The following is a 17,555-nucleotide window of genomic DNA, read 5'->3' as shown; positions in this document are numbered from 1 at the left end:
GGTGATGGACCCAGGGAGGGGCAGGACCAGTACCCAGGGTAGGGGTAGGAATGTCCCCACCCAGGCCTCAGAGTGGCCTCACCCGGGAACAGGGTCTTTGTGAATGGGACTTGTCGAGGATGGAGATGGGCTCATGTCAGAGCATCACAGCGTTGTGTAAGAGGGGCCATTGCTCAGGAAGAGCCGGGCTCACGGACGGCAACAGGAAGATCTTGCCTGTTAAACTCAGCACTGAAGTGTGGCAGTAAAATCCAACTTCCTAAAATACGTAAGGTGCTCCTTGACAAGTGCATGCTGCTGTTCAGTCTGTGAGAAGCGTGCACATGTCCTTCAGGGCTGGAGGCAAGTGAGAGTCCCAAGGGACCACCAGCTCTCCACATTGGTCTGATACCCGTTTTTGGGGTTGCACCCGGAAGTGGCCTCCTGCTGGGCCCAACCCCAGGTAGGATGGCCCCCACAGGACCCGCGGGCTGGGAGGTGGTGTCAGCACCCATAGCTCTCTGCAGCTCTGGGTGGCCCTGGGATCTGCACACACGATCCAGGACCCAGGCGCCTCCCCACAACCTCCCACCCTACGGCTTCGCCGGACTCGTCACTTCCTAGTAGTTCTTAAAGAAAAGGACTTAGGATGTCGCTTACGTGTGGATGTTGTTCTGGAAGTCATTATCTAGTTTTTGGGGCAACATACTTACATGCGAGTGTACAGGAGAGCCTGGTGGGAGCTGTGTGTCAAGCAACACCCTGGATAGTTGCAGAAGGTTGGATTTGACAACAAACTTCAGTACTGCATGTGCCAGGCGTGCCCCTCCTGTGGCCAGTGCGTGAGCCCAGCTCTCGCTAAGCAGTGGCCCCTCTCCGACGGTGCCGCGATGCTGAGAAGGCAGAGGAAGGGCTCTGCACATTCCCATCACCCTAACTTGAGGCAGCTGCCCCAGACTCACTCCTTGGACCAGCCTCAGCTGCATGTGAATCCACGTACGGACTCCATGTCTTAGGTAAAATTACTTGCACGTTAGTTAAGTCCACTCATATTTATGTAGAATAGCAGGAAGTAGGCCTGTATCAAGAAGAGGCTTACGTCTCTTCACAGAAACCCAGAATCCCAACGGAGCGATAAGTACTGGGGAGCCGTTCAGCAGCTTGAGTCCCGGGGAAAGCTGCAGGCCCCTGCAGGTGGCAGGAGTGGGAGGGAAGAAGGCCCCCAAGAGCTTGCAGCAGCTGCGGCTGGAACAACCCTGGTGTTGCCAAGCACCCTTTCCTGCTCCTCAAGTGTGTCATGTGGACCCCCAGCTCAGGAAGACTGTGCCAGGACCAGGTGTGTATGTGTGTGGTGGTGAGCCAGAGAGGAAGGAGGTGGCAGGTCAACCGAGGCACCCCTGGACTGGACTCTCCAGGGGTCCTTTAGGTTACTGAGCATGTGGAGGGACGGGGCGTCCACGTTACGCAGCCCTTGTACATACCCCAAGGGCTGTGCCCGGCCTGACACCCTGGGTGGTGTGATCGCCCCCCACATATGGAGTGTTCTGTGACACATCGTGCACCGTGTCCACTGTGTCACTCCTGGGCAGCGTAAACCTGCAGCCCCAGCACTCATCATGAGTGGGTGTGGGAGTCCCGTGTGCTGTCTCCTGTGGGTGTCCCTCCTTCCGGCTGGGGAGTCACATGGCTCAGCTTGTACGCAGTCCTGTGACTGGGCACCCGACCCACCAGGAGCTCCTCAAACCTGACAACTCCTAGCATCTGTGTTTGGAACTGCGCCTGTTAACACTGCCCCACACCTATGTTTATGTGGAACAGAAATGAGCTCTTATCACTGGTCCCGATGAAAACATGGGTCCTTCTGGGTCACTCCCTTCTCGAAATTCAGTGAAGAAGTCCATCAATTCCAGACACAACAAGACATGTTTAAAGCCAACTTCAGGCCCCAGACAAGACCAATCACTACTACTGAAAACTCTTGGGATGTTTAAGAGAAAATGATTCTGCTTCCCAGCAAAGCTGCTTCCTATTGCCAACTTTCTCTACTGATCCCAGACCCTGCAGCCAGAGGAGGGGGCTCTCATTTCACCTCGCAACCCCACTGATCATGACCTGTCCTTCCCACCTTCCTGCCCTCCACCCCTCGCACTCCAGCCACAGCATGGACCCCGAGGACCTGGCCAATACAGCTCTCCCACCATGCGTCCCCCTCCCACAGACCTAGCCACCAGCCACGGCACCAAGTGCAAGTTAGCACCCCAAAACTCTGCGTGCCTAGTCAGCAGTGAGAGCACTCATGGCCCGGCTATCAGCCTGCCTCGGCCCTCCGGTGGCTGTGGACTTAGCGGGACTCTCCTCTGCCTTCTCTCAAAATTGGCCCCTGCCCTGTGCCCCCTAAGTGCACTGCACTCCCGACGACTCACTTCCTCCACAAATCTCCCTCCAAGCAGAAAAACAGCCTCTCCCTCTTCTGCATGTGTGGGGAATGTAATGCCAACCCCCTTGAGGCTCAACACCTGCTTCACAGAAATACATTTTCACATGCATCCAAGCTGCCCTCCTTGCCGAGCTGACCTAAGAATATTTCCAGTCCTAAGAGGATTCGCAGCCATGGGGTCATGAGACACAATTTATCTTCATGCTGTGTTGGGTTCTGTCACTGAAACCTAACTGATGGCAAAGTGGGCAGCCCTGTAAGACAGTTCTCAGTGATCCCAGGGAGGGGGACTGCCTGCTGGGGGAGGTAGAACATGGCTGGCACCCTAGCAAGCTCTCTGGGTGCTGGGCCTCCTGTGCTTGCTGCCTCAGTAAAAGCAGGGGTGAAGGCAGGTTTTCCGGCTTCTGCACTCATGGGAATATGCCCCGGGCAGGAGTTGGGGATGGGTCCAGGGCTATGCACCCCCACCGGTCCACACTAGTCACCTGTGGGTGTATGGAGGGTCTACACCTGGTGGTCTCCAAAGCTACCTCCGGACCTACTTCCCATTCTCCGAGGAGACTAATTCTCCTAGATCCACTAGCACATGTCCAAAAACCACAGCAACCCACAGGCAAAGAGCTCTCTGGATGCACATCCACCTGTCCCTCTCCTTTCATTCATTGTGGCTGGGAAACTCAGCTTAAATGACACAAATGTCACTTCATGATAGCTTAGTGCTGTTAATGGGATCCTGGCTCCAACTTAACCACATTGTCATACACAAGTTCCCATAGAACACTCTCAATATTTCATGTTTTAGGAGTTCCAGGTGTACAATATCCACCAACCGTAAGTTTTCTCCAACACCTGGAGGCAACGTTCCATTACTTTAAACGTTTGAACACGGCATTAAGTGGCAGAAAGCACCTTTTTAAAACACTGCTATCTAACTGTAATTACTGTGGACAAATTGGAGATAAAACCTCTATGTTCATTACTTAACCCCAATACAAAGACTGTGGTAAGTGGGTAACTAAAAAGAACCCAGAAAACTCGAAACCAACTCTAACGTTACCACCTACTTGAGACTCCTGTCAATGGTGAAATTTTAAAGCATGGAAGACTCTTCTGGGGGACGGACTAAATGTGGACGTGCTTTAACGTCTGAGGCTCTACCAGCCTCCTCCGCCACCACTGCCCAGTCGACCTGCGACCCGAGTTACCTTTGTAGGCGTTAGCAGAAGTAAGAGCAACTTACTACCCTCGTCCCCGCGGATCTACGAGTCCCCCGGACGTGGGGCCCGAGCCTGAGACTTGAACCCGTTCCCAGCGGGAGCGCGGTGGACGCGCCCGGGCTGTACAACACGCTCTGCCTGCAGGCGGGGCCTGCAGCCGCCACTGAGGGCCCGGGCTGTCCCGAGTCTCCATCGCCCATCTCGGTCTTCCCGGGCATCTTGATCCTTTGCAAGCAGTCCTGGAGCATCGTCTGCGTGCTGGACTCGCTGAGCCAGCAGAGGAACAGCTCATCCACCTTCATCTTCAGGACGGGCTGCAGGACTTTGCCGGGCGGCATCTCCGAGGCTCGGCCCCTCCTTCCCGAGGAGGCCCCTGCCCGACGCCAGGTACCCGAGAGCGGCCTACGAGGTTCTCGGAGGTGCTGGCACGACTGCGGCGCGGGCCAGAGATCCGGGACCGGAATCCCAGGGGCAGACGGCGCTCCGCTGGAGGGAGTAGCGGGCCTGGGGGTCAGGACCGAGATGGGAGGGCGGGACCGCCGCGGGGCCAACAACTGTCCACAGCAGCTTCAAAACGGGCGCGCCGGCCTCGCTCCCGAAGGTCGCTTACGTCGCGCGTCCCCGCGACGCGTGGCGTCATCAAGGGGCGCACGCCGTCGCGGATGCTTTCGAGTCTTCTGATGACGGCGAGCTGCCGGGACTTGCCGGAATGTGGTGGGGCGGGGGGAGGATTGGTGGGGCAGGGGGGCGTTCCGGAGTCGGGATGAGGACAAGGACGAGGCATGGTGACCGCCCCACCCGAGTTCTAACTTTGGACTGTTTTAGGCATGCGGCGCGCGCCGGCGAGGCGACCTCTGGGCCGCGGCGGAGCGGCCATGCGCCGAGCCCCGTCACCATAGTGAGGGAACCCCGCGAATGACTACAGCAGGCGTGCTGCGTGCCTGTGGTAGAGCCCTCCGGGAGGCCCGTCTGTTGAGCATGCGCTGTGCGTGCCCGCCGAGAACGAGCCCGAGGCCCAGCGTTGAGGGCGGCTAGGGAAGCTTACGGAGGGGAGCATGCGCAGTGGGTACCCGCCGGGAGTTGGCGGGTATGCGCGGAGCGTGCCCGCCGAGCACGGGGTTGAGCGTGCGCGTTGCGGAGCTCGGGAGCGCGCACGGTGCTGTGGGATAAGTTTTTGGATAAAGCGGGCAGCTTCGGACCCAAGGGGCCTGTTCACGTTCACGTTAACGTTAAGACGGTAATGATGGGCTGGAGGCAGGCGCCTCCATAAAACAGTGACTCTATAGGATGAGAGTGCACCGCTTTTACGATTGCAAGAACACATTATTTTTGGTGGAGGTGAGATTACTTAAATGACCTTCGATCACCCGGTCACCTCATTTCAGCGTATACTTTTAAGGGGGCCCGTACTTCATCCGCACTGCACACATTCACCTCTTGCCTTTTTTTCCATTGGTGAGATAGTTTTTTCGTACTATAATTTTATAATATACTTTCAGGTTTGCTCCCCTTTAGGAGGTAATTTCAAGGTCTTGTGAGCTGGGTTCCCCCCTCCTCAGCAATTCCTTATATCTGGAGTCACCAAACTCTCCAACCCTGGATTTATTTTGTGTCACCTTTTCCAGCATTCTCTGTTTCCTGATTGGTGATAAAGACGTGTGTGTACTCAGTCATGTGAGGGCCATCCCACAGGAATCCTGTACAGTATTTCTGTTAATTGGGAGGCAAATGGTTGTGCATGCTGTCATTTCTGCAGAGAAGTAAATAGTAACCCAGATGCCTACTTGGTTTATCACACACAGACCTCTTGTCCAAGAGCGAACGTGCCGTGCAGTCTGGTCTGTAAACGAGCTGCCAGCTACTGTTCTAGTCATCCGTGTGGTTTGCGGAGGAGACGGCATCTCTGGGAGCCTGCACAGGGCAGCTTTGTACACCCAGAACAGTGGTGAGGCCACGGTGGTACCGGTGTGGCTGCCAAGGGAGCAGAATACACGCTGGGACAGACACAGAATGCACCTTCTGTCTGCTGTCCAGGCTAAGGGCAGCCCTAAGAGGATAAGGCGGTGCTGTGGGACCCCAAGGCCTGCAGGGTAGGATGTGTGTGCTTGCCCTAAACAGCACAGGGAGTCTACTGACTGCACGATGGACCTGCTGCTGTCCCGTTTCCAGGGGCGATGGGAGGTCCTGGGACAGAAGGGTTGGGTGGGGAGGGTGCAGGTGGAAAAGGGAGATTCCAGAGGGCTTTGCAAGGGGGTGGGCATTTCTACAGAGGGGAGGGTGGGGGACAGCACTGAGCTGGCTTCCCTATGAGGTCATTAAGGGGAGGTGGCAAGGAGGAGGCCCCTTCCTGAACCCACCTGGCCCCTCAGAGCTGGTCTGCACACCTGCAGCCTCAGCCCCACCGGGACTGGCTGCTAGGAAAAGCGGGACCTCTCCCCATCCGTTTGCTCTGAATCACAATCTGCCTTTCTCCTGAGCCCCAGGGGGTTCACTGCGCATTGAGGCTTGAGGGGTGAAGATGCCCCAGAGAGTGTGTGTGCTGAGAGGTCAAATCTCACAGGTGCCAGGCTGACCCTAAGCTCCAGATACACTTGCTTTGTGCCCTGAGGGGTCAGGGGTGATCAAGTTTATATCTGCCTGGGAAATTATGAGCTTTTTCTTCTTTTTAAAAACCTTTTTTCATTAAAACAGACTCTGGAATAGCCATAAATAGGCATATGTTTGATGTCTCCATTCAGCTGGTGAGGAGTTCAGTAAAAGACTGTGTCCAGGTTCCTTCCTCATGCTGTTTGTGAATTTGCGTCGGCCTTCCCCTTCCTCATTTCTGTCTGCTTCACTTGGTGGCTAACCAGGCTGACATTTGGTTTCCTCTGGCTCCACGTGAGTCTTTTCTGCAAATGGAGGAATTGCTCCTTTCCTGTGCTGTGTGGTGTTGGCTCCATATGGGGAGACAGATGGAAGGGTCTGCCCCTCAGATACACCCCATTACAGGAATATCAAATATTCAGTTACTATTGCCAAAATGTTTCCTTCGTGTGGACCTGTCAGCCCTGCCCTCCCACCTTCAGGACGCCGACAACCTCAGACCCAGAACGGCTGTTCCCTTTAGTAAAAGCAGAGCGGTTTTCGGTGATGGGTTTCCAGAGACAGGATCCTGATCAAATGACATGTGAAGGTGTTTTTCAACAAAGATGTTTTAGGGTCACTCCTTCTGTGCTATGGTTTCACAGCACGTGGGACAAAAGGGAAGAAAAAACGTCCATTGAAGTTTCCTACCTAAGCTGTAGTGTCTGAGGCAAAATGCCTCATGGATGGGCAATTAAAAAAATTAATTGTTAGCACCCATTTTAGTAAGCTTTCAGAGGAGAATAAAGGTGTTGAACAAGAGGAAAAGTGAATTCGTAGGAGTGCTAACCAAACAAAATAACTGAAAACACTTGATAAATAAACTGTGGGGAGGTGTTCACATTTGGTCTTTATCCACAGGACAGTTTCACCAAGGTTTACGTGTGTGGTATTGGACTGTTCATGACGGACATTATCAGATATCCACGTGCTTTCTTGAGTCAATACCCAGTTTTAAACACTGAGTTGTAGGGGCTTGGAACTCAGAGGCGGTAGAGCCATGGGGCCCCCCATCCTCTAGATGGCTGGCTGTTGACAGGTATAGCATTTTCATTGTTTTGTCCACAGGTCGGCTGTTAGCTAGAACCTCCTGCCATCAGCTTTTCTCTCTTAATTTATTTACAATGTATTTATTATGCTGGAATGCAGCATAATTAAACTGGTTGGTATTGGGTCTTCTGAGTGTACACCATGAGCCTGAGGACATACACAAATAAGGCAGTTCATGATATCAAGAGATTTTGTCTAATGGGGCGGGAGAGGGGAATGACATAATTGGCTAATTCAGTGTGTAGTTATACAGGCGACGTGGAAGTGCTACAATAGAAAAAGCAGATATGGAAAGAAAGGATAGTTGGACGGAGGGAGGGAAGGTAAGCCTCGTCAAGGTGGTGCTGTCTCAGCAGTCATTAAGGACAATTGGTCCTGGAAAGCAGGGGCCTTGCAGAACACAAAACAAAAAGCTGGAAACCTCATGCGAGGCCTTATTGTGAGGGCTTTGCCGGCCAGAGACAGGTACCTAGGAGGCTGGAGCAGTGCACATCTGTGTCCCGTGGTGGTGAAACATTGGGCAAAACCTGCCCGCAACACCCTGGGAGGTGGAGAATGTGTCCGGTTTGCCTGCTGCTTTGAAAGCAGCACCGTAGGCTGGTTGTCACCAGCTGCCTTGGATAAGCTGTGCCATGCAACACACAAGTTCAGAAAAGGGTGGGCCAGTTAGCAATCCAGATTCGAGAGAGAATGAGGCAGCCTCACAATTGCAGGGTTAGAAAAGGAATCCGTTTCTCAGAAGCATGTCCATCACAACATGGGGAGATGACCCTCTTCAGGGGCAATCGCCCTTGAAAAAAGGGCAATGGACAGGGCAAATGGGCTCCCAGGAGTAGCCCCGAGGCCCTGTGACCGGGTTTGTGGGGGCAAGGCCAGCCCACAAAGGCCCACTCCCAGCCGTGGAACAGACACATGCTGAGAACGAGAGATTGCTAATTTAATCACCGAGTGTGAGGATGGTTGTTACGTTGACAGCTGACTGACACGCATGCAGAGCCAGTGAAGCTTTCCAAGCTGGGTGTTGAAGGGAGCAGGCATGTTGGAGGCATTCAGCCCCTGCAGCGAGGAGGGAGGTCAGTTACAGGCCTGAGAGTCTAGGTCGCAGTTAGGAGGCTGCTGGATTTTGGAGGGCTGTTGGTGGCCTTGGGCTGCTGTAACACAATGCCACAGATGCCTTGGCTCACAGCACAGATGAGTCCTTCCCCCGTCCTGGAGGCTGGGCTCCAAGGTCCAGGTGTGAGCAGGGTGGAGCCTCCTGGGTGTACAGATGTGTCTTCTCCCCACGTCCTTCTGTGGTGGTCCCTCTGGGCGAGTCTGTGTCCTCATCTCCTCTTCCTGTAAGGACGCCAGTTCTCTGTGGGGACCCATCCTATGAGCTCATTTAATCCCCTCTTTAAAGACCGGTCTCCAAATACAGCCCCATTCTGAGGTCCTGGGGTGAGGGCCTCAACATGTAAAATCTGGTGGGGACATAATTCAGACCCTAACAGTGAAAGGGTAGGCTTGGCAGGGGGTTGGGTGGGGGTTCTTGTCCATGTGAAGTGCTGAGAGTCTTAGCAACGTGTTACTTGGAAACACAAGCTGTGCAAAGGGCAGCGAAGAGCTCAGGAGCAGGGAAGACACTGTGTTTCTATTTGCTTCCTTGTTATGTAACTTGTTTCTTTAAAGAGATACTGTGTTTGGTGAGACATCATTGTCCAGATCAACCTTAGCACTTAGGGCTTAGTTTGGAGGTCATTTTAAAGCCGTGGTGTGAGTCCCATGCCCAGGCACAGATGATCCGTCTTATAGGAAATGCCCAGAATAGGGCAAGTCCACACACACAATGTGGATCATAGTCGCTGGGGCTGGGAGGGGTGGGGATGACTGTTCACGGTGATGGGCAAGGCTGCGTGGGCATGAGCACCTGACTGGGTGCCCCAGCTCCCTTCTGTGTTTGTGGTGTGTTCTCTGCTTCCACCTTGGCTGCTTCTGAACACATAACTTTTGAAGGAGTGGTCGTGGCTGACACTGACAGCACTCACGCTCTTGTCAATTCGTGTGTAATCTTTGAAACCATCGGGTGACTCAGGTCTGATTAACCAGCCTCTTTTATGATGGATAAACCAGACATTGGAAGAAAGTGTTTCCCATGGCAGGGTGGGGGTTTTGCATCACGTTTTGTGAATGAAAACCCAGCGTTGCCTTGGAAAAGTGGAATGATGTTCTTATGTAGATGTCTCTTCCCTTCCCACCCTGTATGCAGGGGGTGCAGTGAAGCCCCCAGAAGTTATGCCTATGTCCTGACCCCTGAACCTGTCAATGGGGCCTTGTTTGGAAACAGGTTCTTTGCAAGTGGGATTAAGTGCAAAGTCTGAGATGAGGTCGTCCTGCATGAGGGTGGCCCTAAATCCCATGACAGGTGTCCTCATAAGAGACAGAAGAGGAGAGATCCCAGCATGGAGGAGAAGCCATGTGGAGATGGAAGCAGAGACGGGAGACATAGAGCCACATGCCCAGGGCCGGCCACCTGGAGCCTCCAGAAGGTGGAAGAGGCAGGAAGGAGCCTCTCCTGGGGCCTGCAGAGGGAGCGTATCCCTGCCCCGCCTGGACCTCAGATGTTCGGTCTCCAGAGCTGGAGGAGGGTGATTCCTGTACTTTAAGCCCCTGGTTTGTGGTCCGTTGTTGCAAGCTGCCTCAGGGAACTACCCCCCTCCCCCATCCACTTATCCCCCAGCACGGGTACTTGCTATAATGGGAAGACTGTTGGGATAAGGCCAGGAATTGGTGCTTTGATCCAGCCTGGTAAAGGTGGCCCTCTGAGGATGCTCTGAGAAACTCTGTCTAATGAGTACATTTTGTCAAGTTTGTGTATTTTAAACATTAGGGGCAAGTCAAAAGAGATTAATCCTTTTTCCAAAGAAAGCGAGGATGCCTGGTGCCTGGTCTCATGAGCACTGGGTTTCTTTTTACAAAGTCCTGTGGACCTGCACTCCGCGAGAGTTTCTACTTTCCCACTGATGGGAGTCATGTTTGAAATTTATTTCCCTAACCTAATGCATGAATATTTGTGCCACAGCAGGAAAGTTTGAAAAGGCCCACTGCACCCCCTCCTCACTGCCTGAATGTTTAAGACACTAATTGCAGCAAACTTGGCAATGAGCTCAGGGTGCCTCCCCAAGGCACCCTACAGTGAGTTCTGTCTGGCTCCCTGGGGTCTGCAGGGGGGCTCCCTGGAGGAAGGGCCTGGTCTGGCCTGGCAGCACCAGGCATGCACAGGCGCTTTACCTCCTCATGGAACCCACCGTGACTGCCTCCTGATCTACTGGAAGAAAGCTACACAGCTTGACAGGTGCCTCTTTGTCCTACATGCTTCTTGATGCCACTTGTTTGGAAAAATAAAAGGTAACTTGGAAAATGCCCCTTTTCCATTTTTATCGCTAATCAAATTCTCTCCTGACCCCCTGCTTCCCCACGACTGTATTCCAGGTTTTGATGATCAGGAAAAGAATTTTGTATTTGGATAATAAAATTTTCTTACTAGCCTTCAGCAACCTTCAACTCAATTTCCTGTCCCCAGAGACAGTGCACATTATAGAAAAGAATCAAATTCCTTATTCCTAGGGAAAAAGTTCCAATTTAATCTGAATATTCAGCATTTTGCACTGGTCAGGGTGATGGATGGCATATGGAAATGCTTCTGGTTCAAGTAATCAAGTGGCAGAATGCACTCAAGTATTGAAAGAAATAATGAAGTCTATTCAATATTCTCATAAAGTGCAGAAATGAACATTATGCTGAGGAGACCCTGCATTCTCTTATTACCAATAACAGCTCCATCGCAGAAGAAAAGAAGGTGGCCACAAATTAAGAGTTAATGTAGGTGATGGCATGTAGAATGCAGCCACCGCATGGGGCAAAGGTGGCAGACGCCTGCCACTATTTATGGGAACAAATTCCAGAGAGAAGCCGGTCTCCTTGGGAAAAATAAGCAGCTGAATCTCGCCAGATGGCACTGCGTGTCCCAAGAAGGATTTAGGGAGAAGGAAAGATGAATTCTTTCGAGGTGTTGGAGAATGAGAAGCCCCTCATTACAGATAAATCCTGCAGAATGGAACCCTGTGAGAACCTAGGAGATGGTGCTTCTGGCCAATTCCCTCAGAAATTAGGCGAATGCAGGACCCGGACTGAGGGGCATGAAAATGGTGGGGTCAAGAATTAGCATCTGAAAGTGAAAAGATGTGGAGCCTGGAAGGAGCCGACCAGTTTCCAGGTGGCTGTACTGTTTTATTATCCTGAGAAATGGGGCAAAGACGTAGGCACTGCACGCGGTGGCCTCTGCCATTTGGGTCCCGGAACCCCATCTATTTTGGTGTCATTAGTGATAATAGCAACCTTGCCTATGTGTCTAATTGCACATGCCCATTGAGGAGCTCTGGAATATGTTTTCCAAGGGCAAGCTTTTCTTTACATGACAAATGTGGGGTGTTAGGTTTCTGTCTCCCATCCTCACCAAATGGGCCACATTTCAGAGGAAAGATAAGGCCCCATGCAAGCCCCCCTTGGGCAGCAGCATCGCCTTCTCTGTGGCATCTTGAGAAGAAAGACTTTGGTTTCCCATCAAAGTTCCACTGAAAATGTGACATTTCCAGCCGCCAAGGACAAGAAGGGGGTCAGCCTGGCCTTGTGGGGACTGAATGGCAGAGTGGGGCACTGCACACCCAGACACAGGGTGGACCTTCGGGGAGGAGTGACCTGAAGTCAGAGTGACTCTGTGACTGTCTCCTGGGGGGCCTCTGTGACCCCTGCTACATGCATGTTTTCTTTGAGGTTCCTGCTTTGCCAGCCCTTCCTCACCTGGGCACAGGTGGGAATCCAGGTGGCTGAGGCAGTGCCCAGCACACCTTTCTCCTGGGATTACCTCAAAGTGCAGTGAGCAGAGACTTTCTGTGACTATAGAGTCTTCAAGAACTTAATACACACAGGACCATATACAGTAGGCAGTGTGTATGTGGTGCAAGTCACATAAAACCATCAACATTTTAACCATTGTAAAGCATACAATCCAGAGGCCTGTATCACATATTCAGTGTTGTACAACCACCCCCTCAATCTGGTTCCAGAACATTCCATCCCCCAAAGGAAACCCTGTCCCCACGAGCAGGCCTCCCCACCCCTCCCAGCCCCTGACAGCCACAAATCCACATCTCTCTGTGCATCTGCCTGTTCCAGGCATTTCCTGTGAACGGATCCCACCCCGTGTGTCCCTGTATGTCTGCATCTCTCCCCGAGCACCGTGGGTTCAGGTCCATCCACGCCGTGCGTGTGTTAGGGCGCCCCTCCTCTTCAGGCCGAGTGATATTCCCTTGTGTGGATCGACACACACATGGTGTCCGCCCATCTGTGCATGGACGCTGGGTTGTTCCCTGTTATTGTGCTGCTATGAAGCCATGGTGGAGAGAAGAGCTCATCCTGTTGTGTCACCACCTGCCGACTGACCAGGGCCCTGAAGACCCTGCCCTGAGTGTCAGTTTCTTCCCTGGCCCCTGTCTTCATCGTAGCTGTTACCTCATGGATGCTGATGAGGATTTGGTGAGCTGACATGGGAAAAGCCCTCAGAACTGCTCTGGAGGCTCAGGATGGCATCTTATTTGGAAATAGGGTCTTTGCAGGTGTGATTAAGTGCAGTATCTGAGATGAGGTCATCCTGGATGAGGGTGGCACTAAACCCAATGACAGGTGTCTTCATAAGAAACAGAAAAGCAGACACACAGACACAGAGGAGAAGCCATGTGGAGATGGAGGCAGAGACGGGAGGGACGTGGTCACAGGCCCAGGGCCACCTGGAGCCCCCAGAAGCTGGAAGAGGCAGGAAGGAGCCTCCCCTGGAGCCTGTGGAGGGAGCACAGCCCTGCCCGCCTGGACCTCAGAGCCCCACCTGGATCTTAGAACACTATTTGGATCTCAGATGTTTGGTCTCAAGACCTGGGGGAGAGTGATTCCTGGGGTTTTAAGTGCCCAGCTTGTGGTCATTTATGACAGCTGCCCCAGGACACTGCCCCCATGGGGGTCTTGGGAAAGTGACCACAGCAGGTAAGTCTGACTGCTGTGTATAAGCAGAAGTCTGGATGATGGTCTTAAACAGATCAGTGGGTGTATTGGGACAAATGTCACACTGGCTGCCCTGGGCATCACGGTCCTTTATTTGCTGCCATCCTCAGGGATGAAGAGGGCACCCTGACTTAGCTGCCCGCACCCCCCCACCATCTGCTGCATCTCCTAAGAAGCCCATGTCGAAAGAATGCCCTTGGAGAGGACAGCTGACCCCAGGTCGGGTTCTGGCAGCTCATAACTCTGGGTATTTTAAGGGCTCTTATTCGTGTCCCAAAGGTTATGTACCAGCACATTTCAGGAAATCACAACTACGCATGGCATTAGAGCCGCATTACTGGCTGGCTCCAGAATGTGAAGTATGTAATGAACTCTGATCCTGAGCGTCCCAGCAGTCAGCCACTTCTGTAGCAGAGATGCTGTCTCACAAGCCTTTCACTAGGTCACGGGAGACACAGTTCTCGTGGATTCAAGCAGACGCGATGTTGGGCATTGTCTGTGCTGTGCCAGGCTCAGTATCGCAGAAGGACAGGAGGCTCTGAGGTGTCGGGAGCAGGTGACTTGCCCCACTCCCAACACACTTTCTTGGTCTTGTTTTCCACGACACGAAAGGTCTCCAAGGTCTCTGGCCTTTCTGATGTCCCAGTACAGGAAATGCTTTCAGGGGAGCCAGACAGTGCCCAGAAACCTCATGTTCCCAGGATACTCCTGGATATGGGTGGTTCAAGCAATGCTTGCTTCTATGGCATGTGAACTTTTCTGTCCAGTTGCCATCTTCTAATGACAGGGAGTATGATTGAGTCAGAACTGGGTCACTGTAAAGAAGTGGGTTGTTAACTTCTAACCCTTTCTGACCCACTTCACACACAGATGTGATGGCTTTGCCCAAACCAGTTTAAGTTCTTTCAAATGCACAGAGATGATTAGCCCCTGAAGCCTTGAAAAGCAGTTCACATGTCGAGTTTGATTTTCCATCCAGACATAAGGATGAAGGAGATCTAGATTCTACATAGATAGATGGATGGATGCAGAGAGATACTTACATAGATGATAGGTGAGTCTATAGATGGATAGACACATATGTGATACATAACAGATTGACAGGTGATTGATAGATGCCAGACAGGCAGAAGGATGATAGATGTGTTTCCTTTAAGATACATACATGGATGCCACTTGTTTACGAGTTGAGTGTGAGGCTGCAAGTGTAGGTTTCATTGGCTTGGAGATAAGCAAAGACTTTCTGAGATACATGTATATGTATACATAAAAATTATGTATGTATGGACAGTCTATATATACTATGATATGCATATATAGTACATATCATATTCCATAATGATACAGCACTTCATTAAAAGTATACTTTACATACGTGTACGCCTTACATAGCATAGCTTTATGTAATACAAGCATGCATGCCATGTAACATATGCATAATGTAATACTGTATATTGCTACATATTGTATTATATAATTAACAGTACAACATAATATGTAATATACATAGCATACGCACATGCATGCATTACAATATGGTAGTATGCTCTATTGCATCGAATTTGTTTTCTCTTTTTGCATCATCTTTATAACCTGAGGACTCATCATGATGGCCTTGAAATTACACATAAGGATTTTGACCCTGCACCTGCCCCACGGAGCAAATTCTCAGGAACCTGACTCTCCGCAGGGCGGTTGTGAGGTGGTGTCATTACTGACCCTCTCATGGGGGCCTGGGCAGTGTCTTGCCCCTGCCTAAGGGGCTGGGGATTCAGGACCAGTCCCTCCTGCCTTGTCTCATCCCCAGAGGCTGAGAGTCCCCCGCCCACTCCTCATCTGCCGTCATGCACTCCTGTCCCCCTGCACAGGAGAGCCACCTGATGCCGAGACCTTGCACGCGTTGGCATGACGTTCTTAACTGCTCCCCATCGTCCATACTGCCCACCCACTGCTCTGCAGTAGTTACAACTCTTCCTGGGGAGTGGAAGCCCTGTCCTCCCGAGCAGAGACACATCTGCTCATGCAGGGAGCAGGTCGGATCCACACGCATGGACTGTACCCATCTTATAGGCTCTGAGGGCATAGGGAGGTATACCATATGGATAGTAATGGTGCCACCATCAAGGCGTCCACTGAACTGTGCCAGGCAGGGACCATGGCACAGAGGGGCACGCTCAGGACACGGCCAAGAAGGCAAAGCCTGCCAGGGAGGGAGCCCTGGACAGATGCCTGGAGCCGAGGACTCCCGAGCCACATGTTTTGCTCTTGAGTAAAAGACTAAGGTAGAGACACAGTTGAATGAGCACAGGGAACACTGGTTTGGTTTTGTTTTCTGCAGGGAAACATCCCTGGGAGTCTTTGGGAACCGGGGAACAGCAAGGCCTGGTCAGGAGCTGGGATCTGCCAGGGTAACAGGACCTTACGCTTTGTACCTCACCCCCCTCCCACCCCCAGGCGGGCCAGGGGCCGCCAAGCCCACGTCTCCGGGCACCTGGATCTGAGCGGGAAGTTTATTTCTGGCCACAGCACAAGTGGACTGCATTTCAACACTCTAAAAGCGTCCCTGCCGAGTGTGCACCCGGCCCTGCCGCATCCCTCAGGCGTCACTTGATCCGGGTTGCTGAGTGACTCTATTTCTGGAAGGCAGCTGGAGGAAGGGTGGCATGGTGCCCTTTTGCTGCTTGGGGTGGGAAGACTGAGGGATTCCCATCCTTTGAGCACTTTTATTTCTTAGACGTCCTTTGCTTATGAAAAAGGGCACAAAACCTCTGATTTCAGGGTCTGAGAACAGGGAGGGTTGCCAGCCCCAGGTGGCCTTCTGCAGTAGTGGGTCTGTGCTTGTGGCAGAGGGTCATGTTGTCTTTTCAGGACTCCAAAGGCAGGTGACGTCCCCCTGCTGCACCTTGAGGCATGTGCTCCTTCCCTCTGCTGGTGTGCCCGCTCGAGTGGAGGAGCAGGACGGTATTTGGTCCTCACCAAGTCGTGTGCACCCCAACCCAGGTTCAGTGCTGGCTCCCCTGTCCATCCTGAAAGCTTATCACTTTGCAGAATGTGGGGTCCACATTCTTCTCCTGGGTTCATAACACAGAACTGTTTCCAAAGGCCATCCATTCTCAGAAGATCATTCTCTTTGGGGCCGTTTCTCACCAGGGCCTCACTGCAGCGCACCACCACATTGTCCCCACTTGAATCTCAGAGATGCACGGAGTTCTTGCTGAGGCCCCGAGGGAAGCTGGTCCAAGCAAAGGCAGCGGAACGGCTTTCCCAGCGCAGACAGGCTGCAGAGAGCATGTCTTGTTTCTCTTCTCGCAGGAGTGTCTACTTCTTAACATACACAGTCCCGAGGGTGTCTGTCCTGCCTTCCATACCGACCTTCTCCTCGGAGCTGGCCTCCTGGGTCCTCAGTAGACTTGTTTGATGGAAGCATGCACATTCGTATTCCCAGTCTTAATGGAATAAAATGACCCGTGGCCACAGGCATTCCACAACCCTCTGGGGCACAGGCCATGTGCTAGTCCTGAGGACCCACCAGCTGATGAGCTACACCTTCCAGGAGCTCAGAGTTTGTGGGCAGCATATGGATGGGTGAACAGTCATGCGGGGGGCCTGTCAGCGCTGTGGGAGGGAGCCAGGGAGGACGGGTGATGGGGGGGTGCATTCCAGGTAGAGGAGATCCCCCCGTGCAGGGGGATGGAAGCCAGACATGGCAGATGTGTGTAGTTGATAACCCCTGCGGGCTGCAAAGGGCCCCCCAAATTCACAGGCTGAAGCCCTAACCCCCAGGCCCTCAAATGGGGCTGCATTGTACCTGGGGTCTTTACAGAGGTGGTCAAGTTAAAATGAGGTCATAGGGTGGCCCTGATCCCCAGGACCAGCGTCCTTCCAACAAGGGCCAGTCAGGACACAGACGTGCGCATGGGAAGAAGCCCCGTGAGGACAGAGGGGCCCCTGGTGGCAGTGCAGTGGCCTTGTGTCTGGGACTGTCTTGTAGGATGTCACCTCCTCGGTCTCCCCAGCTTGGGGTCTGCGGGCCCCACCTGGGTCCCCTCCCTGTGCCTGGAAGCGCCCCAGTGTGTGAGCACTTGGGGACCCAGCCAGCCAGCTTCCATCGCTCAGGGATTGCTGCCCTTCAGCGCCGGACGACCGGCACGCAGAGT

At 52.8% G+C, this 17,555-nt stretch overlaps 1 protein-coding gene across 3 annotated transcripts in view; it reads right to left on the bottom strand.

The window, feature by feature from the left end:
• The window catches only part of LOC118935973 (serine/threonine-protein phosphatase 2A regulatory subunit B'' subunit beta), a 45,153-nt gene extending 40,916 nt beyond the window's left edge, over window positions 1-4,237 (bottom strand). For 2 of the 3 annotated variants that reach the window (XM_036932679.2, XM_036932681.2), the window contains exon 1: window positions 3,657-4,237. In XM_036932679.2, the coding sequence (XP_036788574.2) occupies window positions 3,657-3,971 (315 nt within the window). In that variant the 5' untranslated portion in view covers window positions 3,972-4,237. The remainder of the gene's footprint in view (window positions 1-3,656) is intronic. The other variant, XM_036932680.2, reaches the window with a different exon arrangement.
• Window positions 4,238-17,555: the final 13,318 nt, after the last annotated feature.

This window comes from Manis pentadactyla, chromosome Y (genome assembly GCF_030020395.1).
Source record: "Manis pentadactyla isolate mManPen7 chromosome Y, mManPen7.hap1, whole genome shotgun sequence".
NCBI classification, from domain to species: Eukaryota; Metazoa; Chordata; class Mammalia; order Pholidota; family Manidae; genus Manis; species Manis pentadactyla.
This window is presented reverse-complemented; position numbering and strand designations above follow the sequence as displayed.